This window comes from Aristolochia californica, unplaced genomic scaffold, assembly GCF_029961685.1.
Source record: "Aristolochia californica isolate CCGP_79_NKW_82.1479 unplaced genomic scaffold, dmAriCali1.0.hap1 SCAF_16, whole genome shotgun sequence".
Lineage (NCBI taxonomy): Eukaryota > Viridiplantae > Streptophyta > Magnoliopsida > Piperales > Aristolochiaceae > Aristolochia > Aristolochia californica.
In genome coordinates, this window is record NW_027181837.1 from 17109483 (window position 1) to 17123595 (window position 14113).

The 14113-nt window shown below is 36.5% G+C and overlaps 1 protein-coding gene across 1 annotated transcript; it reads right to left on the reverse strand.

Annotated features, from left to right (window-relative positions):
- Positions 1-10493: 10493 nt before the first annotated feature.
- On the reverse strand, positions 10494-11969 carry LOC137953685 (ribonuclease 3-like). The gene is made up of 4 exons (XM_068801151.1): positions 11832-11969; positions 11360-11506; positions 11027-11219; positions 10494-10932 (listed from the first exon to the last, which is right to left on the reverse strand). The coding sequence occupies exons 1-4, from the start codon at positions 11919-11921 to the stop codon at positions 10634-10636; spliced, it is 729 nt and encodes a 242-aa protein (XP_068657252.1). The 5' UTR covers positions 11922-11969; the 3' UTR covers positions 10494-10633.
- Between the last annotated feature and the right edge of the window lie 2144 nt (positions 11970-14113).

The following is a 14113-nucleotide window of genomic DNA, read 5'->3' on the forward strand; positions in this document are numbered from 1 at the left end:
CTTAGCCTGAGAATTTTTAACGAGGAAGGCCGACTTGGTTTGAGGCCTCCTTGATCTTTGGTGCTCATATGTAGTGTCTGCTCACCCGTCCATGTGCAAGGAGACAAAAGAAATCTGATCAACGTGAATTGGATAGCACTCACAGAGTGTTGCGGCTTCTTCAGAGCAAATTAATGAGAGATTTTCTGCACGAGTGGGTTGCTTCCTTGTCTCCCCGGCAAAACACCAACAACTGGGCCAATAATTCAACTAACTCTGATCTTAGTTTTACATGGCTAGCCAAGTTTAATGTTATCAGACTTTAAGAATTAAAAATAACGGGGCATCTTGCTATCTTCTTCTTTGTTTGAGCAATGTATACCATGAAAATCTTGCCTAGCTTTAAGGAGGGAGACAATGAGAATATGAACAACCGTGTATGCTTGCATTTTAAATCAGCTTTTGTATGTTTAACCAGATCTCTCTCACAAAGGGCAACAACTTTTAGCATAAAATGGCTCATGGTTGTCCAGATCGCCGGAATCTCATTGTCCCCTTATATGACACCTCTATTTTTTAATTATCTATTGGAAGAAGGAAAGCGCATTGAATTGAAATTTGCAAGGAAGGCAGTTCCATCAAGAAACAAATAATCACAAAACCAAACTGGCAAAGGAGTGACCGTAATGGAGTCTTTCAATTGAAAAAATGCGATACAAATATAAAAGGTATCTCAATCTTTTGTCAACGGATCAACAATCACCAATCCAGTCATGATGCGTACCACAACAACTTTGTTTGCTTTGACATGTTCTCGAATAGATAGATACTTAATATCAATGTGATTAATACGATTTTTACTTTCATTGTTCTTGGCCAAAAACACTGCAACGAAAATATTTTAGTAAATCCTCAATAGCTTGGAAATTGTGTCAACAATTTTAAGCTTAAAAATAAAGCTCCTCAACCATATAGCCTATGAGATCACTTCAAAACATGATGCAAAGTTTGTTTTGGTAGTAGAAGTAACAATCAAAGATCTTTTGCACTTCTCTAAGAAATTACCCCTCCAACTAATAAGAAGACATATCATGATTACGACTTTCTTTTGTCAAGGCAACCAATAAAATCTGAATTGGAATATCCAATCACTTCTAGATGATCGGATCGCCTATAATGTAAGTTTGTAGTCCTTAGCCCCTTGAAGGTATCGCATGACTTTCTTTGTAGCTCCCCAATGGTCCAAACATGGGTTACTTTGATATTTTTGCAATTTTCCAACTGCATATACAATGTCAAGTCTTATACAAACCTTAACAAACATTAAACTCCAACAAACGGAAGTATAAGAAGTTTTTTTCATTTGTTCTCTCTTTAAATTATTTTTTGGGTTTTGTTCCAAACTGAACTTGTCAACTTTGACGATAGGTGCAACACTAAATGAACAATTCTTTATAGGAAATCTCTCTATAAATTTATTGATGTAGGTTTCTTGAGACAATCCTAATACCCCTCGGATCTCCCTTTCTCAATCTTTATGCCTATGACATAAGAGCTTTGCCCATAACTTTCATATTAAATTGCTTCGAGAGAAATCGCTTAACCTCATGAAGTAAACCTAAATCACTTAAAGTAAGTAGACTATCATCTACATATAGGACTAAAGAAAAATATTTTGCTCCCATTGATCTTATGGTATATACATTGATACATGATATTCTCCGTAAAACCAAATGAAAAAATAACCTTAAGGAATTTTAAATAGCATTGACGGGAGGTTGATTTCTACCAATATATAGATTTCTTAAGCCTACAAACTAAATGATTATTAACCCTCTAAAATGAAACCATCTGGTTGTTTCATTTAAATTCCTTCCTCTAGGTTTCCATTAAGGAACACAATTTTCACATCCATTTGATATAGTTCCGTATCAAAATGAGCTACCAATGCCACGACTATTCGAAATGAATCTTTCTTTAAAATAAGAGAGAAGGTATGTAGATAATCAATTCCTTTTTGTTGTGAGAATCCTTTGATTACTAGACTTGCATTATATCTTTCAATTTTCCCTAAATAGTCTATTTTGGTTTTTAAAATCCACTTACAGCCAATGGTTTTTTCCCCTTTACGCAATTCAACAAGATCCCAGACTTGGGTATTAGCCATTGAATCCAACTCATCCTTCATGGCATCATACCATAATGTGGATTTATTTACACTCATAGCATGTGAAAACGTAATAGGGTCATCTTCGACACCAATGTCCATGTTAAATTTTTGTAGGTAGACAACACAATCTAAAGAAATTACAGGTTTCCTAACTCTTGAGAATCTTCTTAATATGACATCAACATTTTCAACTTAAAAATGATGAGTAATTGGATCTAATGGGATATCCTCATGATGATGTGGTTCTTCAATTATTGGTTGTTCCAGAGTTATCTAATCCTGATGATTATCATGAAACACAACCAATCTATGCGAAGATGTAGGAGTAGGTTGAAAACTGCTATGCTCCTCAAAAACGAAGTTTCGAGGTTGGCTACTCCTACCAATCTCATCATTCTCAAGGAACCTTGCATTCTTAGATTCCAAAATTCTCGTTGCATGAGATGTATAATAAAATCTATATCCATTAGGTTTTTCTACATAACCAATAAAATATCTACTTACTGTTCTTGAGTGTCAATTGTTGATCGATCGATCCATCGATCAATAATCACTTTACAGTGCTCAAAAGTTGCATTGCGTAGTAACCATTTAATCAGAGGTAAGCCACTTAGTGACTGGTTTAATTGTTAATGGCCTAGGGTGGCAAAAACATGTTTGTTTGGTGTTTACAGAATGAAATAGCTCAAGGGCCTTAACTTATATAAGCTCCTCAACTTGGACTCTAAGACAATACTGATCAATCAATTGCTAGACTACTCCTACTAGAACTAGGATTAATGTATTCTTTCAATCTTCCTACCTGATGGTCAATGTGTGGTTTGTTTGAGGGACACTTTGCTTCTTCTACAAGTCTTTGGCTGCATGCTAATCCAAAGGGACTCTTTACAAACATCCTCCTTGATACAACCTATTGGCTCAATTGGACTATAATGACAAACTTGATCCGACTAAATTGGCCCACAAAGGGGCATTGTTCTACTCTTCTAGCCAACCACCCCAAACAAGGTGAGCTAGTTTGGGCTGCTAATAAGATGGAACACTCATTGAAGCTAACCAATTGAGAGAGAGTATCCTCATACAATATAACTTTTATCCATGAGGCCTCTCAAAAATCATATGCTAATATTTACTCAAGGATAAGACACAGTAGTCATGATTCAGAGGCGACCGAGGGCTATGGAGATACAATTCAGGTTTGAAATTTAATGATTTCAGGCAGGGATCATGTTTTGTCAGTTGAAGCAAGCAATGACTCCAATTGAATGAGGTCAAATTGTTGATCGATACAGGGATATGGTCAATCGATTGAGGCCAACTTGTAATTATGTCAATTGATTGGAGATTCGCTTCAATTCTTGAAGCATTCTTGTTCTTCCTTTAAGAAAATTAAAGATAAATTATAGCTTGAATTTGAATTTATATTACACCTTTGTAGAAATTTACATGTCGATTAAATAGAGAAAACTCTAACATTCTCAATTTCAAGAACTTAAGTTTATGTAAATTAAAAGTATGATTTTATTGTCCACGAATCTTTAAAACTATGATTTGGTAAGCTAATCCTTTGCAAAAAAGTGTGCAAAAGAGAAGAGATTTCTAGTGGCCGAAGATGTTGAGAAGGGAGACTTGTTTGAATCAAATGACTTTGCACAAGATCAAGTCCAACCTCGAGGCATTGGATGCCATCAAGGAAGACAATTAATTGTTCTTGAGCATTCTGCACCTGCTTGCGATCTTTCTCTGATTTATGGCTGCAGAGAACCAAAAGAAGAACATGCAACCTCTCTAGATCATTCATTTTCTCTGCTTTCTCCTTGCACGCAACTCGCCTAGATCCAATCCATTTGAGAACAATAGATGATCTCTTCATGAAGCTTGGATTTGAGGCAAAAACGAAGGACATAACTTGTTCCAAGATATAGATGGCAATGGACCTTACTTCCCTAAGCACAATCATCACCTCAACAAGAGTAATAGAGATTCCTCAGAGAGAGAACAGAAGTCAAGTTTCTCTGTCTTCAAGGCTTTCAGGCATTTGGTTGTCTCGTCTTTGATTTTCTTTGTCAATGGCATGTAATTGTTGATACCTTTCTGTAATATACATGTCTTAGGATGCACTCTTCTACGCAGAGCCAACTGAACGTCTTTCGCTGTGTCAGTCATCTACAACATAGCATCTCTTGCAGTACTACACAAGTCTAGTAATCTTAGAGACCCATCCAGCACCTCATCAACGTATTTCTTCTTGAATAGCAAGATACTTAATGTCAATGTGCATACTATGACTTCAACTCTTATTGTTCTTGACCAAAAATACTTTAGTAGAATTATCACAGTAAATCCTCAATGACTTGGAAATTGTGTCAACAATTTCAAGCCCAGAAATAAAACTCCTCAACAATATAGCTTGGGATGTCGCTTCAAAAGATGATACAAACCCTGCTTTTGTGGGAGAACTAACAATCAAAGATTATTTTTCACTTCTCCAAGAAATGGCCCATCTAGCTAATAAGAAGACATATCTTGATGTTGATTTTCTCATGTCAAGGAAACCAGCAAAATAGGAATTTAAATATCCAATCACTTTTTGATGATCATATCACCCATATGTAAGCTTGTAGTCCTTAGTCCTTTAAAGATATCTCATGACTTTCTTTGTAGCTCTCCAATGGTCCAAACTTGGGTTATTTGGATATCTGCATAATATTCCAACTGCATATGCAATGTTAGGTCTTGTGCAAACCTGAGCATACATTAAACTCTAACCACGGAAGCATAAGGAATGTTTTTCATTTGTTAGATGGATGATAGGCAGAAGTGACGTATCAGCCGCATTGAAAGCGAAATTAGGGGAATTTTGGTCGCCCTAGATGGAGAAGCAACCGACAGAGAGCAGACTCATGCAATGCCCTCCATTTCAGGAACACGGAAGTCTACGTCCGTTGAGAGCTCGACACCAGCGCCCACAACACCACTCTCGACATCTCTCTGTTGAGGATCAGGTGTGCACAGTGGAAATCTGCATCCTTCGAGAGCTCAACGCGGGCACGCGCAGTGCCTCTCTTGGTGTCTCTCTATTGAGGATCAACAATGCACAATGGTGATCTGCTCTCTATATTACACATTTTCTTTTCTCTTGAAAAACAAAGCATTTTCAAAGCAGAGGGCATGTGTGGTGGTCCAGCTAAAGCGTAGGAAGATCTGTCAGGAGTTCGATGCCGAAGGTACCAAATGTGCCCTCTACTCAATATCCTTCCTCTTTTGACAACAGGAGGTTGACGTTGCTCTGTGAAACCAGCCTAATGTGCAAGCCATGCATCACATTGCTTGGCTTGAAAGGGTGTGCCATATAGATGTAGGATGACCCAGACTCTCCATTTAGCTAAAAGACAACGTGGTTCTTAGACCTGGGGTTGTTTCAAGCAATGGAATCCAAAGCTTCATAGAGAAACAAGGATCGACCCAAAATGTTCACAAATTTCTCTTTTTTCCAAAAATTTTGATGGAATCGAAAACTAGATAAAAGATATTGCTTTGATACCAAATCAAAGCAATATTTCTTAATATATCATGAATTTCAGAAAATTTGAAAGTGGAATCCCAAGAACATATACCTCCAACCATAGCAATCAGATTCCAAGAATTTTCAGAAACGCTTGTCAACTCTATCCAAAGCTTTAATCCATGCAATTGATGGAGATAACATAAACTTTTTGCTAGACCAAATATCCTGTTTTCATTGTTTGTGAAAATTTCATATCAACATTTCAAAGCCTGGAAAAGAGGAGTTTTAACTCATGGGCCCACTATCCCTACATCTAAGGGAAAAAACACCTAATAATGGGTCAACTAAAAGGATGTGTCTAACAATAATCACATAATCAAATTGGTAGATTCTTTATGTCCTCAATCACGTTCACAACAGCTCGTTGAGAAATGACTATATAAAAGATTTAATTGTGAACTGAGCTTCCTCCCTAGGTCTGGAAATAACAATCGACCACTTGACCATAAAAAAATATGACATGCACCATCATGTGCTCTACCAAAAGCCGCCACCATGTCTAGTTTGCTTTCTTGCCTTTTACATGGCACCCTCTCGATCCGAAATGTCATGGAATGCTTTAACTAAACTATCACCATCGTGGGCAAACTCATCCGAATTTGCTTAAGTTTTCCACTGGTCCAAGAGCTTCTAGTCCACCAAGAGAAATGAAAAAGTATAATTATGTGATGTTGGATCAAAAATTTCTCATGAAGGAGAATCACTTATCGTCTTTTTGAGGCTTTGTTTCACCCACACAAATACACGATGCTTGATAAAAACTCCTTAATCACCACCTTAATGTCGAGATCCTGAATTCAATGCTTTGATATTATGTTAGATTTAGGATCCCATGATAATATCCTCGAGAAGAGGGTGAGAGAGAGAGAGAGAGAGAGGAGGAAGAAGAAGAAGAGAAGAAAAGAGAGGAAGAACGAAGAGAAGAGTGAAGAATAGAGAAGGCTCAAGAGAGATGGAGCTCGGGAAAGCTTGGGAGAAGAGAGAAAGGCTAGGGACAATTTTCAGAGAAGAGGGGAAGGCTTGATGCTCTACCCCTTACCTTGACCCTTTATTTATAATTTATGAGAAGGTGTTACAATGCCTATAATTCCTATAATGCCCTTAGGGCCACAAGCTTTCAAAATGAAAAGACTTTAGACATAAATCATCTTACATAATTACACCTTTGTGCCATCCTTATGAGAAGAGTGCTTATATACTCTTTTATACCACCTCCTTGATGTGGGTATGCATAGTACCATGATGTCATTTAAGGCGTCGTCCAATACAACCAAATATGACATCATCCACATAAATTTGAACGATAATCAAGTCTTGATCATGGTTCTTAGTAAATAGAGTCTAATCTACGTTTCCTCTCTTGTAGGCATTATTTTCTAAGAATTTGTCTAACTTTTCATACCACGCTCTTGGAGTTTGCTTTAACCCATACAATGCTATATGTAATTTGTATACATGGTCAAATTGTTAAGCATCTAGCCAATACTACCCAAAAGACCGACCTGGTAGGTAGCGGAAAGCTAACTACTTAACCTAGGATCCCATAATCCTTTTTGGCCCACAACATCGCACCTTACCTTCACGAGCCAACGTCCAAGGTGGCCTACTCTAGCAATGACATGTACTTCTAGCTATTACAGCTATTAAAAAGTGGAATTCTAGCTATTACAGCTTTGAAAAGTGGAATTTCTCAAACAAGGGTTCTTGAACGGTGAATACCAATAGGGAAACATCGATAACAAAAATTCTTTTGTTTCCTATGGTTTGTGATTTAATTTTACTTGGAAATTGCTATATTGAATACTTTATATTTCATGCCTAAGTTAAAGTTTTTAAATTTTAATTCTTAATTTACCCTTCCTTGAGAAGCCACCTGGACCGATATTTTCAACATGTATTATCCAATTGAATGCAACAGATGGAGAAGACACATCATCTCAAGCAAGCACATGTGCCTTCACTGCATCATACTCAGATGCTAGACCATGAAGAAGTTTGGCCACAAGTAATTGGCTTTACCATGTGGAATTTTTAGAAAAGAGAAAAAACTTCACTAACTTGATTTAATTTGAGTAAATAAGTCTCTACTTATAATAGAGGAAATAAGTACAATCCAATTACAATTAAACCACCTTTATCTGAATTACTCCCAATGTTAAACACTAAAACAAAAGTCCTAGTAAAATTGAACAACTGAATATAAATAAAAGATTAATATAACTAAACACCTTTAACTGAGACTCTTCCATGATACCTCCTCCTATGAGACTCCTGTAAGGCTCCACCATAATAATTCTAGCTTTGTGAGATTTCTTACTATTAAAGTCATGTAAGACCTTTTCATACTTGTTCTTCAACATGGAAGTTATAAATACCCCACCAAACCTCACATAGAGAAGTTAATGAGCATTTATTGGTAAATCTTTAAGCATTTATTCTCAAAATCTTGTAAATTCTTCTCTAAAGTGTTTTTGAGTGAAAGAGAGCCATTCATTTACAAATCTCCTACTCTTTCCTCGACCTTTTCTGGCATATCATTTGAACAAGCTCCCATATTCACATTGTGCTGCAAAATAGTGAATGTTTGGAACTCTCAAGGAGAAGGTACTCTCCAAGTGAAAGGGTGAAAGTGGTTTTTACCTTTCTTTTATTTTTCTTTTTGTGAATGGTTCATCTAGAACCTATTTTAATCTAGATAGAAAGGCCAACTAAAAGTAGAATCTAGTCCATCTCTTGGGGAGATTGTATTTGTAGAAGTGTGTGCTTGAGCTACATATGACTTAAAGAGAGTCAAAATCTCTTTCATGTAATTCTAGCTATTACAGTTTTGAAAAGTGGAATTTCCCAAATAAGGGTTCTTGAACGGTGAATACCAATAGGGAAACATCGATAACAAAAATTCTCTTGTTTCCTATGGTTTGTGATTTAATTTTACTTGGAAAATGCTATATTGAATACTTTATATTTCATGCCTAAGTTAAAGTTTTTAAATTTTAATTCTTAATTTACCCTTCCTTGAGAAGCCACCTGGACCAACATTTTCAACATGTATTATCCAATTGAATGCAACAGATGGAGAAGACACATCATCTCAAGCAAGCACATGTGCCTTCACTGCATCAAACTCAAATGCTAGACCATGAAGAAGTTTGGCCACAAGTAATTGGCTTTACCATGTGGAATTTTTAGAAAAGAGAAAAAACTTCACTAACTTGATTTAAAATATTTATTGTAATTTTCTAGTAAGTCTCTAATAGTAATAGGATTTTATTTAAAGCATTTATAGTTTTTATTTGGGTGATTGTAAATTAATAGTGATATTTCATTTAATTTTGTTGTGTTTGATTATTGTATGGAGTTTATTCATAATGTTATGCATTGTATAGAGTGTTTAGACTATTTTATGGAATGTATGGAGTGTTTAGACTATTTTATGGAATGTATGGAGTGTATAAACAATTTCATGGAGTGTTTATGGAATGTATAGACAATTTTATGGAGTGTTTATGCAGGTATTATGTATATAGATTATGCCCAATTTTAAGTAGAGGTCATGCCCAATTTTCTATAAGTATTATATATATAGATTATGCTCAATTTTAAGTAGAGGTCATACCCAATCTTATACATGTATTATAGATATATGTTATGCCCAATTTTATGTAGAGGTAATACCCAATTTTATGTAAATATATATGCATAATTTTATATACAATTTATTTTATATATATTTTTTGAAAAGTTTTAAATGTATGTTGAAGCTCGAACTCGGCTCGAAGCTCGGTTCGAACGCGATTAAAATTTTTGGGCTCGAGACGAAGTTCGATTTTAACATAAGTAGGTTCGGGCTCAGCTAGGCTCGATGCCACCCCTAACCATAAGTAGTCTATCACCTCTTTTAATGATGAAAAACTTTGGCATACAACTCATAGACTTGAGACAGATTGTTCTCATATGCATATAATGACTCAAGAGACATCCACATTTTGTTGGGAGTCTTGCAATTCATATATTTGATCCCTCAATTTGGAATCAACATTGTTCAACAATCATGCCATATCTCGGAGGATTATCTCTGAGAAATTTTAATTTCCTTTTGGCTTCCAGTTATAAGCGCACGAACTTTGAAAATTTGAGATAATTATGCCTCACTTTGAACAAATTAGGGGACAAGAGCATTTGACACTTCAACCAACAATTCTCCGAACAAAAGTCCATTTGCTTTTTTACCCTTACCAATAATTGCATTGTTATCTTTCCCTTTTTTACTCATAATGCGCATTAATGGGTTTCTTGTAGGCTGTATCTAATGAGTTCAGATTCCAGCTAATAACTTTCCATCAGAGAAAGACACACACTCACATGGAGAAATCGGTCCTACTATCTCATCATTTTCTTAGGATTAAAGGACACCCGTCCAACCCTAATCTCGTATACTTTGCAGAAAGCTCTAAAATCAAAAGTGTGGAAAAAAATGAAAGATTTGAAAAGGGAGTGGGATGGAAAACTAGGAGAGCAGTACAGGAAAGGAGAAACCGTGAAGAACTATTGAGTGATGGATATGCTTTTTGGAAGCTATTTCTTTCTAATTTGTCTGCAATTATCTGTGGCTTCGGTTGCGCGTAAGAACTCTAATTTGGACACCCTTAATACTCGATCAATGTCCCGCAAACACCATTGTTAACAGCTTATGTAAGCTAGAGTTTCTGCTCAGTGCAGCTGAAGGTAAGTGACAGGGAAACCATAGTCGGAGTATTTCCTTCTCAAAACAAAATGTTAAGTGAAAGCAAGCAAATCCTATTACATATTCCAGATATACAAACCCAGCTTATTCAACTACTGAGAAGATTCGGAGCTTCCTAATTAATCTCGCATCTCCTTCTGGTAACAGATGTAAAAGGACTGCAGACAGCAAGCTAATTAACAACCATTTTAATGTTGTCAGTGGTACGAGCTGCGGCTTCTTCGTCCTCATGGGTCCCGGAAGTGACGACTGGTAGGAGTTGGACGTTTTGGGCACAAGTTGAAGGCAATGGGTTGGGGCAGTCGATGAACCTGGAAGCAGTTATATCAGCACAGAGTCTGACGGTTCTGATGATGCCGCTGCTGTTCGAGCCACAGTGGATTAGAGCACTGCTCCTGAGTCCTAGTCCCCCGTTAATGGCGTTCAGCACTTCCGATTGTGTGTAATTCCAGTGTTTGGAGGGGATGACACCTAGACGCAATAAAGAGTATCCCGATCAAATTTCCAGTTTTCCACTTCTTCTTACTAATTAACTGTCTAAATATTACTCTTTACTGAGTCTTACCCTTGGCAGCAAGAAGTTGCAGCAACCTTGAAGATTTGAAGAGATTCAGAGTCTTCGAAAAGTAGTTGAATTGGTTCAAACCTGAGCAGACCCCGTTATCATCCCATGCAGTTCCCCATGCCAACACTCCAGTCTCTACTGGGCACCTTAGCCCCGGCCAGTTCTCGTAAAGATCCGATATATAGGATTGGACCTGTAGAGAGTGCTCGAAACGATGAAGACCGGATACATACATATGCAGGAAAATAGCAAAAAGCAGAGAAAATAAAAATTTGAGAAAGAAGAAAGGAACTGAAAGGGAGATGGTTCTAAAGGTGACCGAAGAGGTTCTACCGTATTGACAAAAAATGGGTCGGTATTGCATGATGGGGCGCCCGACCGGAAATTACGAGCGAGGTAATCAATCTTGAAGTCGTTCGGGTTGCTCATCGTGCAAGGGAAACAGCATTTATTTTTTCCGCTGCACATTCCTCCCGGCCACTGCGAAACAAAAAAAACCCATATAACAATCCAAAGCAGGCACAGAATCAAGCATTCACAAAAACAGAAACGAAAGAGAAAAGTTCTTTAATTCTTCGGAACATCAATCACGGCCCCGTCCATCTCAAACTGGTCCAGGCAGCCACAAACTGATGTTCAACGATCATCGCTTCATGGTCAAGATGCCCCTTATTTAGCAGGTAACACAAACCGCAACATTTTCAGAGAAGCAACAACAAAGAAAGACCAGACCACCAGAAATTTTTTACAAGTTCCTTGTTTACAGTTTCCAGGGGGAAGGAGAGAGATAGGGAAGGAGAGAAACCTTCAAGTTAAGGTAGGTGTTATCTTGAGCCATGGAAACAGAGCAAGAAAGGAGGGCGACAAGACCAAGGAATGCACAGAAGCGAGCCATTATCGGGAGAGACAGTGACTCTGGAGAGGAGAGTGGTTTGTGATCAAATGAGTTTTCTGGTTACATTAATTTATAGGCAAGAGTGGATATTCACCGACTGTAAAAACCTACTTATCCTTTCGTTTTGAATCCATTTTCCACATTTTGTAGATGCAGAATAGAACCAGAGGATAGGAATCATTCTAGAATAACTAGTAGCCACCTAATAAATAAAAATATCTCTTGTATCTGCCACTAGACAATTTTAATATCCACATGGCAAACGAAAATTCGTGGAGACCACAACTGCCCCCGTCAACAGCGACGTTCAAGATCAAGGATTATTAATTATTATAATTAAATTAGTCAACTGTACTCGGTACTGCCGCGATTCACATAAATTTGGAAATCCTTCGTCGGTGCCTGGCTCTGAACTTTAAATAGGCTTTTACGGTACATTTTTATTAAGGGATTGAATGTGTGTGGCAGGTCGCTGTCGTCGTCGCGTGGGACTTTTCAGGTATCCTGGAAAGCACGTGGGGGCACCCTCTGGGCTTGGGCCTTTTTAAAAGGCTGTTATCGTTTTTCTTCGCCCATCGTTTGGTCTGCTTTTTCCATTGGGAAATGGTTAACTAGTGGTGAGACACATGTGGCACGTGAATTGGTAATTCCACACGTGAGACACACCTGAGATGCGACTTTTTTAACTTATCTGCTTGTTGGACCGTGGACTGTCAGCCTGGATGAGGATTTGTCTCTCACACATGTGCTTCACATTCTTGTCAGGATAAGGGAAGAGGGTTTTTTTTTTCTATTTTTTTAAGATTAATTGTGTTTTTATTATATAAAATACTAGTTTAATTTAAAGTAATAAAATAATAATAATATTTTATTATTTAAATTATTTTCTTAATTTAAAATATTATAACATGTACTAGTGTCGAATTTTAAAATTGTAATAAAATATGTGAGGGACACTACCACCAACCCGACAAAGGGGCGGGTTAGTCAAACAATGAAGTTTACGTGCATTATGTAGTTCATTCACAAAGAGAAAGTGTCCACATGTGGAATACAATGAATCTCATTGATCTTTATTCAATAAATTGATAGTAACTAACTATTTTTGGGAATAATAATAATTAAATTTTTATTTTTTTATTTTTAATTTTTTCTAGGGTTCCACACTAAAAATCAACTAGATCGATAAAGTTTTCTTGTACATTGAATTATTTTGTATTTATTATTCATTTAGAATTCAATTTCTAAGAGTCAGCAACTTAATGCAGCTTCTTGACCTTTCATTTTCGGTAGATTATCCAAATTGATTTACAACGGTGCTTGAAAGGAACATGGGACTATGGCATTTGATTTCAATCGATTACACATATTCAGGATCAAAGACTTTTCACACTTCAAAAGTTTGGGAATTTCTTTAAAATTATAATAAAATAGGTGATACTAAGAATAGACATTATGTGACACACACAACCACTAACCAGACATGTCTCTTTTTTATTTCACAAAGGGGAATGGAGGGGTCAACAATGAAGTTCACGCGCATTATGTAGTTCATTCACAAAGATAAAATGTCCACATGTGAAATACAATGAATCTCATCAATCTTTATTCAAGAAATTAATAATTACTAATTATTTTTGGAAATAATAATGATTAAATTTTTATTTTTTATTTTTTAATTTTTTCTATTGTTCGATACTAAAGGTCAAGTAGATCAATAAAGTTTTCTTGTACAATGAATTATCCTGCATTTATTATTCCTTTAGATTTGAATTTATAGGAGCATGCAACTTCTTGACCTTTCATTTTCGGTAGATTATCCAAATTGATTTATAACGGTACTGAAAGGAACATGGAACTATGGTCTTAATTGTAATTTTATATTTGATTTCAATCGATTTCACATATTCAAGATCAAAGACTTTTCACACTTCAAAAGTTTGGGAATTTCTTTTAAATTATAATAAAATAGGTGATACTAAGAAATAGACATTATGTGACAGACACAACCACTAACTAGACATGTCCCTTTTTTATTTCACAAAAGGGGGGGGGGGGGGGGGGGGGGGGTCTACGATGAAGTTTAGGCGCATTATGTAGTTCATTCACAAAGAGAAAGTGTCCACATGTGAAATACAAATGAATCTCATCAATCTTTATTCAAGAAATTGATAGTTACTAATTATTTTTGG